Here is a 22,004-nt window from a genome sequence, read left to right on the forward strand (position 1 = left end):
ACCATTTATTGCTAGCTGTCCATCCAACTATTCATCTTTCCACAGTCAAACACTTACCTGATGATTCATACTTTCATATGTCCATCCATCTACTCAGTCAGAAAACAAGCACCCATCCATCTGCCCACCCATCCATCCACCCATCAAGCTATAAAGCCAGACAGCTAGCCATCTATTCGTCCACAGGACTATCCATCTATCTGTGCACCAACAAAGCTGTCCATATATACACTCATCTGACCATACACTATTGATGAAACCATTAATTTACCCAGCCCCCTCAGGATATCACTCTATGTATCCATCTACCCACCCACCCACCCATCAAGTCACCCATCCTTCTGTCCTTCCATCTGTCTTACATAACCCCCCATCCAGCTCTGTATGGACCCCTCCACAGCCATTAACACTTCCCAAAGAGTCTGGCTGGCTTGGATGATGGAAAGGCTGGTGGTGGCTGTAACAGATTTAGGAGGGAAGACTGATAAAGGTAGATGTGAGGATAAAGGCTCCAGAGAGTCCAGGACAGCAGTAGATGTGGCTGCTGGTCACTGGAAGGAGTTGTGGACATAGAACAGGTGTCAAGAAAAAGGGATATGACTGACATCATAAAGCCACGGACCTGGGGCAGAAAAGGCCTGAGGAGTGGCCTGGGGCAGGTGTGCAATAACAATGTCCCCATGACCTCAGACAAGTCCCCTGCCCAGGGACTCATAGGCCTGCAGCATCCTGTCCTGGGACCTTAACTTCTGAATCCTGGTCTGTCTGAGGAACCCCACCAACTTCTACCATAACCACTGGAACCACAGTAGGGTTCCTGCACAGGGCGTGGCCCTCTGAAGCTGTCACCTCACAATGTCACCACACTGCCAGAGCTGCTTCAGTACACAGTCTCTGGGGCCCTCCTTCCTTCCCCCTCTTCCTTCCTTCTCACTTCACACATGGAGAAGGAAGGCACTCTACTACTGAGGTGTACCCCTCTGCAGCCCTGCTGAGACAGTGGCAGGGAACCAGTCTCTGGGGACTCACCAGAGCACGTGGCTGTCTTGGGCCTCCTTTCCCCGCCTCCTAAGGGCTGGAATCACAGGTGACTACCAGGTGCAGGGAGCCGTGGGGGTCAGAACCCTGCTCCTCTTGCTTGTACCATGTGCTTTAACCACCAAGCCATCTCTCTGGCCTCTTGCTGATCCTATTTAAAAATCTCTAAATATTCTAGAAACAAGTCTCTTTTTCCTGTCTCTGGGTTGGTCTTTTTAGTCCCATCCTCAGAGCAAATGTTGAAATTTTTGATGAAGCTTGATTTCCTTCCTTCCTTCCTTCCTTCCTTCCTTCCTTCCTTCCTTCCTTCCTTCCTTCCTCTCTCTCTCTCTCTCTCTCTCTCTCTCTCTCTCTCTCTCTCCTTCTTCTTCTTCCTCTTCTTTTCTCTCTCCCTCCCTCTCCCTCCCCCCCCTCTCTCTCCCTCCCTCCCTCCCTCCCTCCCTTCCTTCCTTCCTTCCTTTCTTTTCTTGTTCTTTGGATATGGTTATCATTTGAGGCAGGTGTTTCCCAGAGCCTCACGTATTGACAGGTGGTCATCAGCCATTGGCTGGACTGGGAGGCAGGGTCTAGGAGGAGGAAGTTAGCTCACTGTAGATATATAGTTGAAGCCGGTCTTGGGAACCCAGCTACGGTCCTCCTTCCTGGCTGCCACAGGTAAGTAACCTCCCTCGGCCATGCCACATGCCCAAAGCAACCAGGCCAATGGACCCTCTCTGAGCGAGTGAGCCAAAATCAACCTTGCTTTCTTAGAAGGGCTCCTTCTTGGGTATTTTGCCCTGTTGAAGAAATGCTGACTCTGCGGGTGATGCTTTCAAACTTGAGGTTGAGTGGATTGTCTCTCACTTATTAGTTCTGCTTCACACCCCTGTGCAGTCCCGGCCTCATCCTTTGGTGTGAGGTGTGCTAAGGTTCACATTTTACACACAGATACTGTTCCTCTAACCCACTGTACTGACTGGTTTTATGTGTCAATTTGAGACAAGAGTCATCAAGGAGGGATGAGCCTCCGTTGAGGAAATGCCTCTATGAGATCCAGCTGTAAGGCATTTTCTCAACTAGGGATCAATGGGGGAGGGCCCAGCCCATGGTGGATAGGGCCATCCTTCTCCTGGGTTCTATAAGCAAGCAGGCTGAACAAGCCAGTAAGCAGCACCCTCTGCATCAGCTCCTGCCTCCAGGATCCTGCCCTGTGTGAGTTCCATTCCTGACTTCCTTTGGTGATGAACAGCAATGTGGAAGTGTAAGTTGAATAAACCCTTTCCTCCCCAACTTGCTTTTTGGTCAAGGTGTTTCATCCCAGCACTAGAAAGCTTAAGATACCCACTGTCTTTGTCCACATTGGAAATCAGCTGGCTGCATCTATGTGGTACATTTCTTGGTTCCCCATTTTGTTCCATCACTCTCTTGCTGACACCATATTCCTAACGACTGCGCTTCCAAATGTACCTTCAGAGGAGCCAATGCGAGCCCTCCATCCTATCTTGTTTTGTTTTTAAACTTTTGAAGGAGGGTAACTTCTTTTCTACAATACATTTCTGGGTTAGCTGGTTGTTTTGTTTTGTTTTGTTTTGTTTTGTTTTTTGTTTTGTTTTTCAAGACAGGGTTTCTCTGTATAGCCCTGGCTGTCCTGGAACTCACTTTGTAGACCAGGCTGTCCTCAAACTCTGAAATCTGCCTGCCTCTGCCTCCCGAGTGCTGGGATTAAAGGTGTGCGCCACCAAGCCCGGCTGGGTTAGCTGGTTCTTGTCTACCAAAAACACTGAGATCCTGGCTGGAACCGTGGAGACTGTGCAGGCCTGGCAATGGCTGAGTGGCTAGGGACACTTGCTTCTCTTGCAGGAGAACAGAGTTCAATTCCCAGACCTACACTGGGTGGTTCACAACCACCTGCAACTCAGGCTCCAGAGGATCCAGTGCCTTCCTCTTCTGGTCTTTGCCAGTGCGCACACACACATGGCAACACAGACACATACTCACACATACAATAATATCAATCTCTTTTTTTTTTGTTTGTTTGTTATTCAAGATAGTGTTTTTCTGTGTAGCCTGGCTGTCCTGAAACTCTCTTTGTAGACCAGGCTGGCCTCAAACTCAGATATTTGAACCCCAAACCCCAACACTATTGCTGATGCCAAGAAATGCTCACAGACAGGAGACTAGTAGGTCTGCCCTCTTGAGAGGTTCTGCCAGCATCTGACTAAGACAGATGCAGAGACTCACAGCCAGCCATCAGACTGAGCTGGGGACCCCAATGGAAGAGTTAGGAGAAAAACTGGAGGAGTGGAAAGGGATTGCAACCCCATAGGAAGAACAATATCAACTAAATGGAGCCCCCAGAGCTTCCAGGGACTAAACTACCAATCAAAGAATACACACGGGGGAAACTCATGTCTCCAAATACATATGTAGCAGAGGATGGCCTTATCTGACATCAGTGAGAGGGGAGGTACTTGGTCCTATAGAGGCTTGTTGCCCCAGTGTAGGGGGATCCTAGAGGGGTGAGGTGTGGGTGGGTGGAGGAGCACCCTCTTAGAGGCACTGGGGAAGGGGTTCGGATGAGGGGGTTGCAGAGGGGAGGCCGGGAAGGGGGACAACATTTGAAATGTAAATAATAATAAATAATTAAATAATAAAAAATAATTTTAAAAAAGGAGAAAAAAACCCTCAGCGATCTGCCTGCCTCTTCCTCCTGAGTACTAGGATTAAAAGTATGTGCTGTCATGCTTGGCTCAATAATACAAATCTTAGGGGAAAAGCACAATTGGGAAAGATGTGTCCATAATACAGTCTTCCCACCCAGAGGCACCACACAGCCTTGCCCTGATTTTGATCTGTGGTCTTGTTTTTCAGTGCTACGTGGTCTACCACTGCACAGGAGGACCTGTGGGGAATTGTAGGTTTCTGTCTACCTGGGCCGCTGGAGGGGGCTGTCCCAAGTGGTATTGTTTGAAAACTCCCGTTGCAGTTGTGAATGCTAACTGGAGGTGCCAGTGACTTTTAATGACCTGATGGCACACTTCCTGGCTAATTCTAGGCACATTTTGACCCTTAGGAGTGTCCTGTGCAGACAACCATGCTGTTGGACAATTCTTTTTTTCTTCACTGTTTTGACTGCTGAGAGACATTTGTGTGTGTGTATGTGCACACCTGTGCATGTGTGCAGATACATGTATGTGCACAGGTGTGCCTGCATGTGTAGGGTGCACATGTGAGTGCACGTGCGTATGTGCATGCATGTAGACCAGAGATCAACCTTGGGTGACTTCCTCAGGTCCTCTCCACCTCATTTTTGAGCCAGGACTCCACTGACCCTGAAGCTCACCCAGCAGGCTAGGTGAGCTAGATGGGATTTACCCATCTCCACTTCCCCAGCGAGATCCCAGGCACAAGCCCCCAAGCCCTGCTTTTAAATGTGGGGGTAGGGAGCCCACACTCAGGTCCTCAAGCCCGGGTGGTGCTCCCTCTTCTGACAGCATGTCCTCCCCGCCTCTGGTCTTATCTTTGATTCCATTTTGATCCCCGTTGACTGATTTGTACTTCTTATACAATTATGCAGTCTGTTTTTAGTGGTTGCTTTACAGTTTGCAGGGACATCTTAAAGCACCCTTGTCTGTCTTTAGATAGTCCTCCTTGTCACTCACAGGAGCAGACCCTACCCTCTCAGCACAAGCTCGGCTCTGTGTCCTCATTCTTTGTGAAGCCATTGTTGTATCTGTTGTACTCAAAGCAATACGTGGCTATAAATTCTGAGACATTACCTTTGAGGACAGTCGTAAGCACACAGGATTTTCTTTTACTTTCAGTTATTTCATTTCTGATGTCCTTCATTTCTTTGAGCCTCTGTGTACTGGCAGGTTTTTGTGTATCAACTTGACCCAAGCTAGAGTCATCGGAGAGGAAAGAGTCTCAGTTGAGGTAATGTCTCCACAAGATCCAGCTGTAAGGCATTTTCTCAATTTAATGATCAATGCAGAAGGGCCTAGCCCATTGTGGGTGGGGACCATCCCTGGGCTGATAGTCCTGGGTTCTATAAGAAAGCAGGCTGAGCAAGCCATGGGGAGCAAGCCAATAAGCAGCACCCCTCCATGGCCTCTGTATCAGCTTCTGCCTCCAGGTTCCTGCCCTGTTTGAGTTCCTGGTCTGGCTTCCTTTGATGATGAACAGTGATGTGGAAGGGTAAATCATATAAATCCTTTTCTCCCCAACTTGCTTTTTGGTCATGGTGTTTTGTCCCAGCAATAAAAACCCTAAGGACACCCTGTAACACTGTTTTTGAAAAACATGTCACCAACTATTAATTTTTTTGTTGTCAAGACAGGGTCTCTATAGCTCATGCTAGCCTTGAATTAATGATTTGTCTCCTGATTACAGGTGTGTGACACTGCCCAGATCCAGCCTTTTAAGTTTTTGGTGCGTGTATGGTATATGTATGTATTTCTGTGTGCATGTAGATAGAGATCAGAGGGTAATGCAGGTGTCGTGCTCCTGCTGTATGTATATATGTATGTATGTATGTATGTATGTATGTATGTATGTATTTTGAGACTCTCTTGGTGAACCTGAGCTTGCAGGTTATCTAGCCTGGCTAGCCAGCAGCCCCAGGAATCCTCCTGCCTGCCTCCCCAGGGCTAGGATCACAGTAGAGCACCATTATGGCTGGCTTTCACATGCTTGTGAAGCAAGCCATCTACCCACTGAGCCATATCTGCAGCTCCTTGCTTTTTTGCCTCTCTATAAAGCTGTGTCCCTGCCTTGGTTAGGTCTTTAGTGAGCTGCGGTGTGTTGGCCCTTATCTTTGGCCATTGTGGTTTCTGGGGAGAGGTGTTCAGGTTTCCCCTCCCTTCTGCGGGAGTGCATCTCTTCTCTTGCACCATGGCTGTGTCTTACGGGATGTTCCTGGGTGAATACTACCGCACCTGTGTTCTTCCCACTGTGGTTCAAGTGTCTTCAACAGGTTTGTGGAGGCTCTCAGCCATTGTATACTCAAATGCACCCATCTGGGTTCTTTTCCTCCCCACTCCCCCCCCCCACCGCACCCCTTTTCCCATCCTGTAGCTCTGGGCCAAGCCTCCCATTGATTTCCGCACTCTTCTCTCTGCATCTATCCACACTGCTGAGTGCCCCATGCCCTTTCATTCTTCCTGTTGGCCAATAATCTGCCATTGTCACTGGGGTCTGCATTTTCAGCATTGTCCCTGAGCCCTCCGTTTTCCCCTCTGCCAGAGTTTTCTGTGTAGTCACGTTTACTGTGTTCTCCTTTTCCATTGCAACAGGCACGCCTGCTGCTTTAACCTTGGTTTCCAAATCCACGTTGCATCTGAAGCGGATGCTTACCCTGCAGACTGTGGGTTTTGGAGGATCAGGTAATATTTTTGCTGAAAGCTGGGGATGTGCGCCAAAGGGGTATCCCCCCAATTCCATGCAGGGACAGGGGATGAATATTCTGGGCGTCATGGGCCACCTGCAGAGCTGCCTACCTCTCCTGTTGCCACACCCTCTTTTTCCCTGAACAGTGGTAGAGTTTCAGCCACCAGAAGGTCAGGAGTTGGCTCTTGGCTCTGAGAAGGGAGCAATAACAGAAACCGTGGGTTCTGAGTTCAAGGTTGTGTGAGAGCCAGTGTGGGGGAAGATAAAGGCCAAGGTGCAGGATAGGAGGAAAGCCAAGGTCTAGGCACAAGGTTGGGCACCCATGACCCCTCACTCGATCCTTCACACTGTGGCTTTAAATAGGTTACTAAAAACAAAAAAACAAAAAAAACAAAAAACAACAACAACAACAACAAAAAACATGCAGGGACCCTTTTGGTTTCTGGGGTTAGAGTGACTCTGACCAGATCTTCTAAGAGCCCAGTGTCTCCTGGTGTCCCAGTGTAAGTGAGGGGCTGCAATGTGACCCGATTGCATGTGTCACATTGCATATGTCACATTGGGCATCTGGCTGGCAGTGCTGGGGAGCTAGGGATATGGCCAAGAAAGCAGGTGTCCCTGAGCCATGAAGTCCAGCACAGTAGATCCCTGGATCCAAGCCACCCAAAATGCAGCGTCACTTTCTTCTTCTCGAGAGGGAACCAGAGGCCGGCCAGTCCTGGTTAGAATAGAGATGTCTACCAAGTGTGGGTGCAACAAGCAGGTCCCCATTCTTACTCTACCAGTCGGGCTTTGTGCCCAGTGTTCCCATGAAGAGTGGAGGGATGAGGGTGGCAGTGTGTGCCCTGCAGCGTAAGGATATCACCTCTGACTGCCTTCCTCAGGGCTCAGGAGAGGAGCCCCAAGCAGTGACCTTAGAGCTGGACCTTGGAAGGAGAGTGGGACTCAGCATTAGAGGGTAGGGGCAGGGATGTTGTTCTATATCCACTGCTGTATAAACACAAGGACCAAAACCAATTTGGGGAGGAAAGGGTTTATTTCATCGTACAGCTCCGAGGTCACACCCCAGCACTGAGGGAAGTCAGGGCAGGAACAGAAGCAGAGGCCACAGAGGAACACTGCCTACTACCTTGCTCCCCCTGCTTTCTTATATGACTTAGGTCCACTGGTCCAGGGGTGGCAGTGCCCACAGTGGGCTGGAGCTGGGCCTTCCCACATCAACCATTAATCGAGAAAATTGATTAGACTACAGACTTGCCTACAGGCCACTCTGGTGGAGGAAGTTTCCCAGTTGAGGTTCCCCCTCCCTCAGATGACTCTAGCTTGGGCCAAGTTGGCAAAACAAACTACACAGGACACACATGGCCTCGGAGCTACAGCTGTCCTCCTATCCAAGACAGAAAGTGGGTGCGCAGAGGCAGCCTTGGCCCTCGAATAATGTGCAGGGGGTGCCCTGCGGGCAGTCGTGAACAAATCCCCAAGAATCCCAAGTTTTAAAACATTTTATTAGTCATAGTTCTTTTAAAGTCTCAAGAGTCATTCCCCACAAAGACTATTTTTATTTGCTCAAATGATTGAGAGCGCCCGAGGCCAGCGGCCGCCCTGTGGTTGCCCAGGGAAGCCTCAGTGAGGGGTTGCCCAGGGAGGCCTCAGTGAGGGTTAGAGCAGGAGCCTGCGTATCCTGAGAGTCTCGTGATGGGTAGGGTAAGGTTCTGAAGCAGCTCTGGGGGAATTCACTAAAGCCCTCCATTGTCTGGTATTGACTAGTCTTGGGGACAGACCCTGATGCCCCATCTGTCCCAAGTGCTGCTCCGCCTGGATGCCTACTGCAGGAAGGCACGCAGGAAGTCATTGTAGGAAATCTTCGAAGACAGTGATTTGTCATAGTACTCGAGCACGTGGAAGAACTCCTCCTCTGACAGATTAATGCTGTACTGCCGCAGCACCTGGGGGCCAGGAGACCGGTGAGCAGTGGTGGCTTCGGGTCAACCCCCTCCTCCTCCATCCACAGGCTCAGGGCGTGGCTCGGCCCTGGCTGAGGATGCAAGGTGCCCATGGCTGTCATCTCTTTCCTCCCAAGGGAAGGGGCCACGCCTTTTTTTTTTTTCCAGGATGAAGGGGACACTCCACGAGCCACCTTGGACCATGAGGTGGTGGAGGAAGCTGGGTGCTGAGGGTGGCAGGACTGGATCTCTGACCCCCACTGCTGTGCCAGCTCTGTAAGCCCCCCACTCTATAGACTTCTCCACAGGAAGAAAGAGATTGCCTCCTGAAGCTGCTCTTGCCTTGTTCACCCTCACAGCCCAGACAAATCCTGTTAGAGATCCCTAGCAATGTGTAGCAATCAGGTTATAGGTCTCTCCTCTGTGGCTGATGTTAGCATTCATTCCTAAAAAGAGATTGTAACATGGGCTGAAAGTCTCCAGGGCACCCTGGATTGAGGCAGTTGGTGGACATTGGGCCCAATGGGAGGAAATCAGAAGAAAAAATCTGTTCCCCACCTCTGGCTCTGCTAGAGATGTTCCCATCTTGCCATCTTGCCTCTCCCTGGGTCCCTGAGAACCTTCTCTTATTCCCCCACCCCATCCTTGATGGACGAAGACATCCCAGGGATGGTCCCAGGGTGCATGGGAAGCTGGAGCAGGGTATGAGTTGGGTTGTGGGTAGGGAGCTGAGGGTGGCAAGCTTCAGAGTTAGCTGGCACCCAAGACTGGCTGGTGCCAAGGGGCACCACTCCAGTGTGTACTGTGGGGTGGAGTGGGGCGGAGTGGGGCTCCCTGTATGGGAAGCCTGTATCAACCTGATAGAACAGAAGAGCAGGTCTGAGGCCTGGATAGGGGCCTCTCAACATATACACACACCCCTAGAAGTTTCCAGAAACCTTTAGGGAGAAGACACTGTAGTGTGCAAGTAAGGGGCAAGCACAGGGTCCCTGTAGAGCGTCCCATGCTGCTGGCCTTTCGTGCTTGCTATGTGCTCCAGGTCCATAGCAGACGAGAGCAGAGAGTCTCACCTTCCTGAAGTCAGCCACACTCAGGAGTCCCGTTCCGTTCTTGTCGTAGGTCTTGAAGGAACGCCGCATGGGCCTCCAGCAGTGAACGATCTTAGGCTGGATCCGTAGCAAGGCCGAGTAAAAGGAAGGTGTCTCCATGCCAGCTTCTTTCTAAAACCGAGATGGAGACTGAGTGTGCGAACTGGGGTGGAGGCACTGCGCCCTGCCTCCTCAGCCAGAGCCTGGCTCTGCTCCGCCTCTCTGTAATGAGGGCTGCTCAGATCTACCACACCTCAGGGATGTTGAGTTCCCATGACCTGGGGTGAGGGTGGGCAGGGGAGGGAGCTGCTTTCTCTCTTCCCGTTCTCAGGTGGGAACCTTGAGGCTGAGAAAGGGGACCATGATCCCAGCTCTGATTCGGCCACAGCAGGTCCCATTCGCAAGGACAGGTCTGTGTGGACAACTAGGCCAATGTCAAAGCCATACAGGGGGTAAGACAATGACTCAGCCTTCTAGGAGGCTGTTAGGATGGAAGGTACTTGAAAAGCCACAGCGTACAACTGCGTGTGGTAAGGAGAAGTCTCTCAATACTGCGCTTATTCCTTTGGGTGCTTACGGGATGAGGACAGGATGTCTCAGGAAGGCTTAGCTGCGACATGGTGCTCCCTAAAACAGACTAGTGAGGTTAAATTGCTTTCAGTTTATATCGCACTCAGCACCTGGGGCAGAGACACTCACGTGCCCTAGAGTCTTACAAGCTGCCAGTCTGCCCACCTGCCAGGGCCCTACGGAACCTGGCTCACCCACACCGATGCCCAACCCAGCCAACCCTGTCACCTGCCTGTCTCTTGACCTGCTTCCGCATGGTGTGCCTGTCCCTGCTGTTGAAGAGATAGTTGAGGGATAGCTGGGACAGGAGGAATCCAGTGAGTGTGTTCTGGGGCAGCTGCCAAGAACCCAATCTCCTTGTGCCACTCAAACCCCTCATTGTGGCCCTCCAGACTCTCTGGGGGGGGGGAGATCTGAGGCTCCCTCTGTTCTGGACAGTGCATCAGAGGGCTCTTCCTCACAGAGACCCTTCAAGCTTGTTTCTAGAAGGGGAAACTGAGGCCAGAGGAGCAGAACCAGACTAGGGAGAGAATTTGCCAAGAGAATCCGAGAAGGACCGGAACAGCCTCTCCTACCTACCCGGCTGGGCTAGCTTATGGTACATTTGGCCGCCTCCTGTGGGTAAGCGGCATCGGATGCTGGATCTCACTGGGAACTTCCTGTGAGCAGCTTCCTGCATGGGTTTTAGAATGGCCCTCTTGCCCCAGTCCCTCTAATAGCTGCCCAGGAAGGTGGGTGGGTGGGAAGGATGAGGTTATTAGCCTCCACTGAGCTATAAGGAGATCGGAACTGGATTTGCTTGCTCCTGGGCCTTGTGTGAGCTATTCAAGCCTGCTCCCCACTCTGCCGCTGAGCACCGTTCCCGGCCCAGCTGAGCTCCAGATCTAGGTCAGACCAACTTGACTCCCTGTTACAGACAATGGAGCCGGAGCATAGAGCACACTTTGTGGCTTCACGCCCTGGAGAAGTTTGAGCGGGCCGAGGGTATGATTGTGAGCTAGAGTGGTGCTGGGTGGGGCTTTGTGACTATTGCACAGCTGAGGGTGAAAGGAGGGGACCAGGGCTGTCCCCCATGCTTGGGTCCTGGTGTCTTCCAGGTCCTTTGAGGGCACAGTTAAGCACTGGTGGTGAGGCAGGGAGACTGCCAGGGAGTTTCAGGCAAGCCTGGGCTATGTACAGCAAGAACCTCGTCTCAGAACGCTTCCGTCCACCAACAGAGAGAGAAAAGACAAAAATAAAGAATGAAAGGAAGGCAGGAAGGACAACCACAGAGGTGGAGTGTGGGGGTGGGGTGGGGTGGTGGTAGTGGTGTGTGTGTGTGTGTGAAAGAGAGAGAGAGAGAGCGCACACACACACACACACACACACACACACACACACACACACGAGCTGCTCAGGCCCCAACCACACTCAGCCCCAGCCCCACCCCTGGCTGTACACTGGCAGCCACGATCTGAAGGTTTAGTTTAGCTCTGGACCCTGGGCCTACTTTGTTCTCTTTCAACCCTCGGGGCACCGTGTGAGAGTTAAGCACTGCCCTACCCTGGATCGTCCAGTGTTTCTGGGACTCTGGGTGGATACCTGCCACCAAAGACTGTTAGACCCCATGCTTCAGCTCCCGGGCTGTATCTCTAGAGCCTGACCCCAGAGTTCCAGAGGCAGAAGACTTCTTTCCGTTACTTTAAGGAATTTAAGCTCCTGAGTCATCTTAATGTCCACAGTTAGCTCTGTCCCCCAGGTCTCATCTTTACCCCCTTTACCCTATCCTACCTGCAGGCCCACACCTTGACACACTACCCTAACTGACCTGGTGGCCACCTTCCCCTGTCCTGACCTTCAGCTAGTCAGAGAATGAAAGCCTAAGGCCTTGGAAGCCAGAGAGACAGATCTGAGGGATTAGGCTCTGACCAGCAGTACTTGGGGACCCCAGGCTCTCCAGGTCCCCCCTGTGCCTCCAAGTGAGGGTTGCTGGGTTCAGGGCCCCTTAGGCTCTGGGCTGGCCCACCTACCATCTTGTCCGCATTCTGGATCCTCATCCTCCGCATCAGAGAGGTCTCCTTGGCCTTCAGCAGCAGGACGCAGCTCTGGATGAAGTCGCAGTAGGCGAACTTGCCGTTGTTCTTCAGGTCGTACTTGACGATGAGCTGCTGGCTCTCCTCCCTGCTGATGTCCAGCTTGAACTTCTCCACGAGCGCTGAGGACCAAGCAGCACAGTTGGTGGGGATGCACTCCTTTCTGCCCCTCACTTAGCGGCCAGCCGGCCCCACCCATAAGTACCCGCAGGTCCCCACCCCCACCCGCCCCCCTGGGGGCGGGGCCACGAACCCAGGAACTCAGCTGCAGAGATGGTCCCCTGCTTGTCCGTGTCTTTCTCCTTGCACTCCCTCAGCAGCTCCCGCCAGCAGCCCTGGATCTGTTTGCGGAGCCGGCTCTCGATGGGCTCGCAGTTCTGTAGGGGTGGGGTGCCCACTGGGGTCTGTGGGGAGAGGGACAGAAGCATTCTTTCAACTGGTGGGTCTCATGGGGACGGTTATCCCCACAGAGAGGACTTGGGACTTGCAGGTCAGCTGTGCAGGTGGCAGAAAGGAAGATAAGTGTACTTTCTCTAGTGGGCCATCTCAAGCCGACACATAATAGTCAACTTTGGAAATATGTAGCTATGTTTTAGAGGACAGCCCTTCTCCTTGGCTTGGGGTCCCTTCCACCCTCAAGGCCAGCCTTTCTCAGGGGTCTCTTCTTAACATTACACTCATTGCCCCCAGATTTTCTGTTTAAAGCCTTTGGGAGCTGCTGGTCGTCTCTCTGCTCAGATCTCCACTGGCCAGCAGCCGAATCCTCCTCAGTGAGGGGAGACTAGCAGGTGGTGGTTTCTAAGGTGCTTCTGACATGTTCTATGCCACCTCTGACGTCTCTGTAGACCATAGTCACTGTCACTCAGATCTGTGACAATATACCTCTGTCCATTTTGAGCTATAGCCAACACCCAAGTGCACATAGTAGGTATACAGGCAGGAGAGAGTGCTGTTGATTCGTTCAACAGTTCAGGGCAATAGGTCAAACTGAGGACTGAGGCCCAGGAAGACACCATAGGCCTCATCTGGCTCAGGTATAAGAACTGGGAATACATTCATCTGTGAGGGTGGCGCCCAAGCTCAGGGGGCTGTCCTTGTCAGAGCCAGGCTTCCTGCCCCTCCCCAACCCTTCCTCAAACTACCCTCCCTTGCCAGAAACTGACAGTGGAGCATCCCCCAGGCTCGTGAACCCAGTTTCTCCATCACCTGCAGCCTGTCAGGAGAAATCCTGGGGCCCCTGTGTGCATGGACCTGCCTGGAGGTGACACAGGGGGCACATGTCAGGATGGGCACTCACACAGGGGTGGCTCCGTGATTTCAACCCCACTCTGGAGTCCCGAGGTGGCGAGTAGAGGTTGGACCTGGTCCCTTGGGAGAACTCAGGGGCGCTGCTTCCCCGCTGGGCCATGGTCGATTCTCCAGAGTCGCCTGCGGCCATGGGCGGCGAGGGCACCCTCTCGATGCTCAACTTGCTGAGGAAGTCCTGGTACTTTAGCCTCCCCTTGGCATTGACAGGCAGCTCGCTCCACAGTCTGTCAAACTAAGGGCAGCAAGTCAGGCCCGGCCCCCAAGGGAGTGTGAACCCAGCCAGGGGCTCTCAGGAGTCTTGGGGGAGTTGGGGTCAAAGGTGAGAGGAGGTGACTGCAGACCAGGGTTCATGCCAACTCAAAAAAGAAAGGAAAAATCCATTTGGTCTCAGGATAGACGGCTCTAGAAGACTGGGAAAAAAAAAAAAAAGGCAAGACAAGAGGATTATTCATGACTTCCGCAGGACATTTTTTAATTGAATTGGGTCCTCAGTGAGCAGTTTAAGGCCATTAAATCTTGTGATTAGTCACAGTGACCGAGCTGTGGTGCATAAAAACATTTTAGGAGAAAATGCAAATCAAAACAGGGACCTCCTGGGGGGGGCCCCAGGGGAAGATGCAGCCTCACTTCTCAGCACACCTGAGTCACAGCAGCTCACGGGTGCCACCAGCCTTCACTCCAGAGGTAAGAAACATCCTTGCAAGAAGAGGAAGAGGCATTTGGAAAACTGGGGAGATGTTTATGGCTTTGCATGGTGGTCGGCGGATGCCACAGACCCTATCAAAACTACACACCATGGCATGGGGCCAGGTGACAAGAGGCCTCCCATGAGTGGCCTTTGGTTACAGGGCCTTAGGGCTCTTGCCCCCCCCCCCACCCAACCACTTGAAAAAAGTCCCCAGCTGATAGAGCTGACTGTCAGCCTCCAGAGGGAAGAGGGACAGAGGCCAGTAGGCTGGGGACAGTTTCCTGCTCTCCTTGTCATCTAGAGGCCTCTAGAAACTTAGTTTGCTGTCCTGTTTTATTTTTTTTTCCCATAGCAAATAAAGTGAGCAGTCTTGGCCACACCAGCCTACTCTTGGGATCAGAAAGGTGGGTGCCTCTCTGGAACTGGAGTTAGGGTACCGTTAGGTCTGCACCACCCTGACGTGTGTGTGTGTGTGTGTGTGCGAGCGTGCACACACACACACTCTCAGGCAGGCAGGCAGCTGCCGTGTGGGGGATTTACAAACAGGGGCTTGCTCGTACCAAGCATATTCCCAGAGGGTGGTGTCTGGAGCTGGGAGGACTGCAAGTCATTGAGAAAATTAAAAACAACCCATGATGGCTAATAAGACTCCACACAGTTGATGAGCATGGAGGTGGACTAGCCCAGGGCTTCTCCAGCTCCAGCAAACAGAATCCCTTGGGGAGTCTGCTAAGCCCTGCCCACGGAGTTCTGATTCAACTTCAGAACCTACAGGAAGATTGGGAAAAAAAATATTGAAAATGTACAAGATTCTGCCAAAAAGCAAATGAAGTGGGTTAGCTCCTACCCCAGAGACTAAAAGGTCCCCAGTGTTCTGCCAAGTAGCCTCTGCTTCACTTTAGGCTAGGCCTGGTCTCTGGACCCCGCCAGCATCTTTTAGAAGCTGTGAGTCTCACAGTGTCCGTCCATCTTGCCACCACACAGACACAGCCTCATCTGCCAGCTGGGATGCTCACTCTCCTGAACCGCTTGGCCTCAGGCCTCCCTTCTGTCTCTTAGCCTCAACTCTTCCATGGTGTTCTGAGGAACTCTCTCTGTCCTCACAAAACCCACATCCTCAAGCTCCCTCTGATCCCGGCTCTGAAGGAAGCTGCTCCTGCGGATGATGGGAGTCTCCTGTGTGTGGCGCAGAGGTGGCTGGCTCCTCTGTGTGCCTTTCAATATGGATACTATGTGTCCCAGGCTCTGGGTTCACCTCTCAGCATGGATATAATGTCTCCCGGGCTCTGGTTTCTCCTCCCCTTGTCTTCTGCTGTCATCTTTGGCCAATGCATTCCTGAAGACAACTGGAAGGTTCCTGCAAACCCCGACTCTTTGTTCTTAATGTGGTTTCTATTGCTGTGATAAAACACCATGACCACTCTTTCAATGTTGAGCCTGGGTTAGCCACTCAGAAGGTTGCTCCTAAGACAGCATGACGGACTGTGATGCCCCTGGAATCTTTTCTCCAAGCACTGTTCTCTCTGCCCATCCTGTTTCCAGACCCTTCTTGAACCATCTGCACGCTCGCCTGCCTTTTGCTCTCCTGTGTCCCTCACCTGACTCTCAGGTGCTCACTGCCACCTCTCCCTGCACTAAGCACTCCTGAAAAGTTGACTTTGTAACTAAATAGGACAACAGTGTAACAGCCCCCAGATAAACTCAGCCTAGCAATGGCTTTCAGAGAAACAATATCACCACATTTATGAAAGAGAAAATCGCCAAGGACAAGCCAAGGCTGACTTGTGTCTTCAGACAGCAGATAGCGGATAGAGATCGGTGGCCATAACTGATCATGTTAAAATCAAGCACTGAAGACATGATTGACAGACAAGGAAAATAAAGTTCCTTGAAATGAAAAATGTGATCATTGAAAAAAAAATACAAAGCAACCAATGTATAGATTAATAACAGGCCTGGGATGGCCAACGAGAGCACTGCGCAGTATGCAGGTGGGCTGGTGAAAGTCTATAACCTAGCAGAAGAGCGCAGCTGGGTCCCACAGAGCACCAACATGCAACTTGAAGAGCAGCAACAGAAAGCAAAAGAGAGCCGAGTGAAAAACTGTCAATTAGCAGTCACCTCGTCTTTGAAAACTTCACCATCTTTTAACCATAAAAATTATCTTTCTGAAAATGCCGAAATAAAGGCATGTTTACATAAAAACTGAGTTTATCCTTTACAGACCCTAATCAAAGGTCTCTGGTGGAACAGGTAAAGAAAGCAACACCAAACAAACACCAGTGGGCTCAGTGGACCATGGGGATTTAATCTGTAGAGAAAAATCACAAGAGAAAGATAAAATACTAGTAACAGTAACATGAAATCCAAGGAGCTCACCGAGTCTCGGCAACTCACTATCCTCATAAACCACAGAACAAGGAAACCTGTTTTTAAAAACGGGAAAACTTAAGGGTAACAGCTAGTTATTGACTAAGAAAGTATGTAACTTTTGCTTTGTTTTTGTTTGGTTGGCTTCCCCCCCCCCCCCAGTCAGGGTTTCTCTGTATAGTCCTGGCTGTCCTGGAACTCACTTTGTAGACCAGGCTGGCCTCGAACTCAGAAATCCGCCTGCCTCTGCCTCCCAAGTACTGGGATTAAAGGCGTGCGCCACCACTGCCTGGCAGTATGTAACTTTTGACAACTATGTTAGAAAAGGTGTTTTTAAAAGCTCAATCCAAATTATGTCAAGAAATTACATTTTTCAAATATAAAGGAAATGAGCATGAGTGTGGTGGGGAAGCTGGGTTCTGTTGATAACAGAAGTAAGTGGAGACAACAGCAACAACAATAAATGTAAATGTGCCAAACACTCCATGTAAAAAGGCAGGGATCACTAGAGAGGATGTTTAAGAATCTGTTTATGTGTTGCTCATAAAGCCTGCATACAGAACAAAAATGTCAGCCATGTAAAAGATTTACAGAAATTTAAATAGAAATACCAAACAGATTCTAAAGGAAAGAAAGGCCCAGAGACCATGCTACTGTCACACTAAATTGACTTTAAGATTAAAAACTATTTTTCTTAGAACTTGATGCATCTAACACCAAGTTGCAGATATCCACATCTCTCAGCTGTTGGTGGACCAAGCTAACCGAGAGAATACTTTTAGCTGAGGCTAAAAGTAACAGCTGGTTTCAATCAGCAGGTGTAGAATGCTTCATAATGCTCCATTCAAAACATACCGTCTAGCTACAAATGACACATTTATAAAGAATGACCACACATCCAATCTCAGATAATTCTAATAACTGATAAGATCCAGTACCATTCTCTAATTAAAATCATGTTCATTTATAAGTTAATAACTCTTTAAAAACACATTCATTCAGGAACAAAAAAAAAAAATCTACCCGTATTTCTAAATCAAAGGACCCAACATGGGAATAAGAGACTAGGAGCTCCATTATAATTTTACAACTATGTATCAAAATTTGGATGCAGCTAAAGTAGTAATTAGACAGAAATGTACAGTTTTAAATGCCTATTATGGAAGGAAGAGCAGCTGAAATTCAAAGCCTGCATCCAACCTATGCCAAGGCAGAGAGAACGAGAGAGAGCAGCAATGCGGCAGAAGCCCAGCAAGCTGAAAGACGATCCTCAGAAAAGATTAAGCAAGCAGGCAGGGCTGTGGTCCTCCTTGGCCTGTTCTGCCCAACACCAGTTCCCAGCTCTGCTGCTGCTCACAGAGCACACCGCCACTTTCACAATTTACACTGTCATATGATGTGGGATTCAGCTTTGGATACTCTCAGCACCTCTCCTGGTCCTCTCTGTCACTGGTCCACCTTGTTCCCTGCCCTTCCTCCCTCTATCTCCACACAGCAGTCAGAGTGCCACTGTTTAAAACCACTGATCAGGCCAACTGGAGAAGGGTAAGGACAGCCCTCTCACACCCCTGAGAAAAGACAAAACTCTCCCAGTTGGCTCCCATCCTACAGGACAGGCTCCAGGCTTGGGCTCATTTCCCACTGCCCACCCCTCAAAGCACTGGACATCTGTGAACGGCCAATCCCATTATAGCCTTTGCCATCCATGTCCCCTCTGCTCCCAGATAACCCTACCTACTAGTCAGGACTTCATTTCAAAGCTACCTTCTCAGAGAGCCTTCCCAGCCCTGCTGGTAACAAGCCTGCCTCCTATTCCCCGTCTGTGCCCTTTTCCTGCCCTTAAAGAAACATATAGCACCATCACTGGATAAGGCACTGTCTGTTTTGCTTAGTATGCTTACTGTCTAAACGTTCTCTGGGAAAGCAGATCCTTTGGGGACAGGGTGGGGCTGCTTTACCCTCAGGCTGCTGGCAGCAAGAGTCAATAAAACCTGCTGCTCCTGATTCGGGGTACCCTTGTCTGCACTGCTCTATTTCCATGGGCTTGCATCCTGTTATCAGGGAGGCCACGCCCCCTGTGGATACCAGGCCATGCCCTCTCAGCTCCCACTGGCTCCTTCCCAACAAGCAGGAGCCTGCACTGCCTCATGAGCCACGCTCCACGGGCCTCCATGTCCCTCCTCTGCTGGAATGATCAATCCTGACTTGTCAACTTGGCAGGGTCTAGAATCACACAGGAGATGAGCCTCTCTAATTTTTTTTGTGTGGAGTTTTCTGGATGAGACTAATTAAGGTGGGAGACACAACTAAGTGTAAGCAGGACCATCCAAGGAGCTGCAGCCCCGAGCTGAATCAAAGGTAGTGAGTGACCAGCTGCCATCTCCCCCTGCTTTCTGGCTGTGCATACAACGTGGCCATCTGCCTCCAGCCTCTGTTGTCGTGTTTCCCCTCCACGACAGACCTCATCTTCAAACCATGAGCCAAAAGGAACCCTTCCTCCCCCAAGTTGCGTTTGTCAGGTATTATGTCACAGTGGCAGGGGAAAAAAATCTGTCTGTTGACAGCAGCCCCACCCTAGCACGTGTGCACAGGTGGGCTTGCTGGCTCTGTACATTTGCCGCACATCAAGGTTGGTGGCTATGTACCCAGAAACCTGCTCAGAGGCCAAGGCTGGAGTCAGGGAACCAGGGATATGGGAACTGTGAGGATGGAGGGAGCTGGAAGGGCCAAGTGGAGCTGGGGAAAGCCTCCTTCTGCTTAGAATCTAGGAGTAGGAGGCAGTAAGAAATGCAGGGGCCAGGGTCCTGGCAGGGGCAGAGAAGGCAGCTGGCTAAGGAGAGAAGAAGGGTGCCAGGAACACGGTGGGAAGCATACAGAGATGCCAACCGACTTTTCTGAGTCACATAGCTGGACAGGTGCACAGCTGGTCAGGTGCAAAGCTACCCAGGTGCACAGCTGGTCAGGTGCAAAGCTACCCAGGTGCACAGCCCTGAGTTATTTTTATTATCTGCAAGCATCTTTCTTACTTGCTAGGGGTGTCTGTTCTGGGGCAGGGGTGGAAATCACAACGTACTGAGAGGTCCTCCATCACGATAAGGCTGAATGCAGACTTTCCCTAACTCCACAGACCTGCCTGTAAGGAGAGGCTGTGGTCTGTCACCTGAAGCAACAGCCAGGCAGACCGAGCTCTGATGGTAGATAGCTAGCAACACATTTCACACAGAGCCCTGACAGCCCATCAGCGCAAACTCAGCACTGGCGCTGTTCTCCCGCCCCTCGGCACCCCCCTCCCCCTCTCTCTTGGAGGGTGGACTGTACCCACAGGTGTCCAAGCCGTGTCCCCTCCCCCCGATCACGGAGCTCGGCACCCCCCTCCCCCTCTCTCTTGGAGGGTGGACTGTACCCACAGGTGTCCAAGCCGTGTCCCCTCCCCCGATCACGGAGCTCGGCACCCCCCTCCCCCTCTCTCTTGGAGGGTGGACTGTACCCACAGGTGTCCAAGCCGTGTCCCCTCCCCCGATCACGGAGCTCTGGAGACCTGGATTCCTCTGTGTGTGAGGTAAGTTTTTATCATGTGGGTGAGCCAGGTCGTGGAAACAAGATGGCGGTTAAGTGGTACTTAGTGCTCTTGAAACCATCGCCAACATGACTGGCATGGCATGCTGCCCCGGGATACAACCCAGAGAGGGAAATTGATGTCAATCATTTCTGTACCAGATGATTGCAGATGCAGGAGACTGGGGAGCTGGGATTCATTTTAACAGCAAAAGGGACACAGAGCTCACCGGGACTGAAATGTTCACAGTTGTTACAGTAACAGAGGCTTCTGTGAGTTTCAGTATGGTTTACAACAAACTAAGACCCCAGCAGGGCGTGCAAGCTCACACAGGTGCTCCCAGCAATGGGGAGGCAGAAGAAGATCAACCCAAGTCCAAGGTCTGTTTTCTCTACAAAGCAAGTTCCAGGTTATTAAGGGCTATCTAGGGGTAGCTTATGGATGAGGGAGAAAGGAAGGAGAACGGAGGAGGAAGGGGAGGGTGAAGGAAGAGAAAGAAGGAGGAAAAGAAAGGGGGAGGGGGAAATTACCTTAAACATTAAGAAAAAAATAAGTGCAGTGCAGGACTGTCTGCTCTGATACCTGCTTGGGTGAGTGGCCGCACTCTTACCTGCTCGTCTGTCAGGATCTGTATGTGGCGGGTGCAGATGGACCTGAACTCGTCTCTGGAAACCGTGTTGCTTTTCAGGGTGTCGAAGTTCTCAAACTCCTGGACAATCGTGTGGTAGTGAGACGCTACTGCCTTCTGCACTCGTGCCACGATGTCTCTGTGGGCTGTTTCTTTGGGGGACATGGGGGGCGGGGCCTTGGGCATGTTCTCTGCCCAGTCGTCAGCAGTCTGCAGAGAACAGAATGAAAACTGATCAGCTGGGTGAACAGGAGGACGCCTCTTGTCTCTGGGTGCAGGGAGGCAACGCTTAATGGGAAAGAGAGGAGAGCAGATGCGTCATGATTTCTAACAACAGGTCAGTCCAGCTGTGTGGAAGTCCAGGCTCACTTGCCAGGAAAGTGGTCCCCAGGGTGACACTCTGCCCTTGGAAGGTGGGCTGAGAAGCCCAAGGGGGCGAATGCACCATAAACTCTCTCCTGTTCCCTCTTGATGACTGTTTCTCTGGGTTCGTTTAACACATCCAAGGGCTGGGGGACTTGGCTGGGTTAGTAAAATGCTAACCACATTAGGTTAGCAAAAGGACTGCCCAGAAAGCTCATCTGTGAGTGGAGCTGTCCAGGGTGCTGGGGAGCCTAGCATTGATGTACAACCTGGGCCAGGATCAGGGATTTCCTGGCGGGAGGCAAAGGCTCATTATAATTATAAGCAAGTGAAGGACTTGCAGTTGGGGCCCTCACAGGAGGACTGAACCCTACGTTCAGTGTATACCACTTCACTATGGGGATAAATGGACTGGATAAATGGACACTCACGAAATATCATCAAAGGGGCTGGGAAAATAGACAGGGACTCTCATTTTATTTGGGGGGCTGGCGGGGCAGGTCAGGACTCTGGGGAGACTGGGCACCATGCTTCAGCCAGGCTTGGGAGACCCAAAAGGTGAAAGTGTGTGTTAGTAAAGGTTTTAGCCTCCTGCAAGGAAGGAAACAGCTTTGACAAGTACCTCCTTGCTGAGTGTGCCAAACCTCCTGAAGCTAGGTAGGCCTGGAGGCAGAAGTTGATGCTCTGCTGGCAAAGGAGACCTGGCCAGTGATAGCCAAAGGGCAAGAGAATCCAATGCTGGCCCTGACCCTGGCCCTGGCCCTGCTGTATCTTGATGACGGTCTTATCACGATCCTTGCTTTGACACTGGCTCTTACTGTGGATACCGGTACTGTGCAAGGCTATCAGCAGACTGACAATGCATGCTCCCAACTAGTATTCCAACTTGGCCACACTTTAAGTAACCCAGCAGTGATGTCTGCACTTTGTTGCTGCTGGGCGGCACCTTTTATGAAACTAGCAAACCCCAACAGCAGCTGGGAGTGTCTCAGGAAGCACAGACCACGCACCTC

General features: G+C 51.2%; 1 protein-coding gene and 1 long non-coding RNA gene across 12 annotated transcripts in view; one reads left to right on the forward strand and one right to left on the reverse strand.

Annotated features, from left to right (window-relative positions):
* The first annotated feature begins 359 nt into the window (after positions 1 to 359).
* Gm41372 lies at positions 360 to 8,635 on the forward strand. Its single transcript, XR_875516.3, has 3 exons — positions 360 to 1,087; positions 6,312 to 6,401; positions 8,517 to 8,635. It is a non-coding gene; the product is annotated as a predicted gene, 41372 (long non-coding RNA).
* Positions 7,892 to 22,004, reverse strand: part of Efcab6 (EF-hand calcium binding domain 6) — a 208,314-nt gene continuing 194,201 nt past the window's right edge. For all 11 annotated transcript variants that reach the window (XM_006521531.2, XM_017316792.2, NM_029946.4 and 8 more), the window contains 6 exons: positions 20,611 to 20,838; positions 13,376 to 13,618; positions 12,332 to 12,482; positions 12,016 to 12,200; positions 9,419 to 9,568; positions 7,892 to 8,351 (listed from right to left, as the gene is read on the reverse strand). In XM_006521531.2, coding sequence (XP_006521594.2) covers positions 8,229 to 8,351; positions 9,419 to 9,568; positions 12,016 to 12,200; positions 12,332 to 12,482; positions 13,376 to 13,618; positions 20,611 to 20,838 — 1,080 coding nt within the window. In that variant the 3' untranslated portion in view covers positions 7,892 to 8,228. The remainder of the gene's footprint in view (positions 8,352 to 9,418; positions 9,569 to 12,015; positions 12,201 to 12,331; positions 12,483 to 13,375; positions 13,619 to 20,610; positions 20,839 to 22,004) is intronic.

Source organism: Mus musculus, chromosome 15 (genome assembly GCF_000001635.26).
Source record: "Mus musculus strain C57BL/6J chromosome 15, GRCm38.p6 C57BL/6J".
In the NCBI taxonomy this organism is placed as follows: domain Eukaryota; kingdom Metazoa; phylum Chordata; class Mammalia; order Rodentia; family Muridae; genus Mus; species Mus musculus.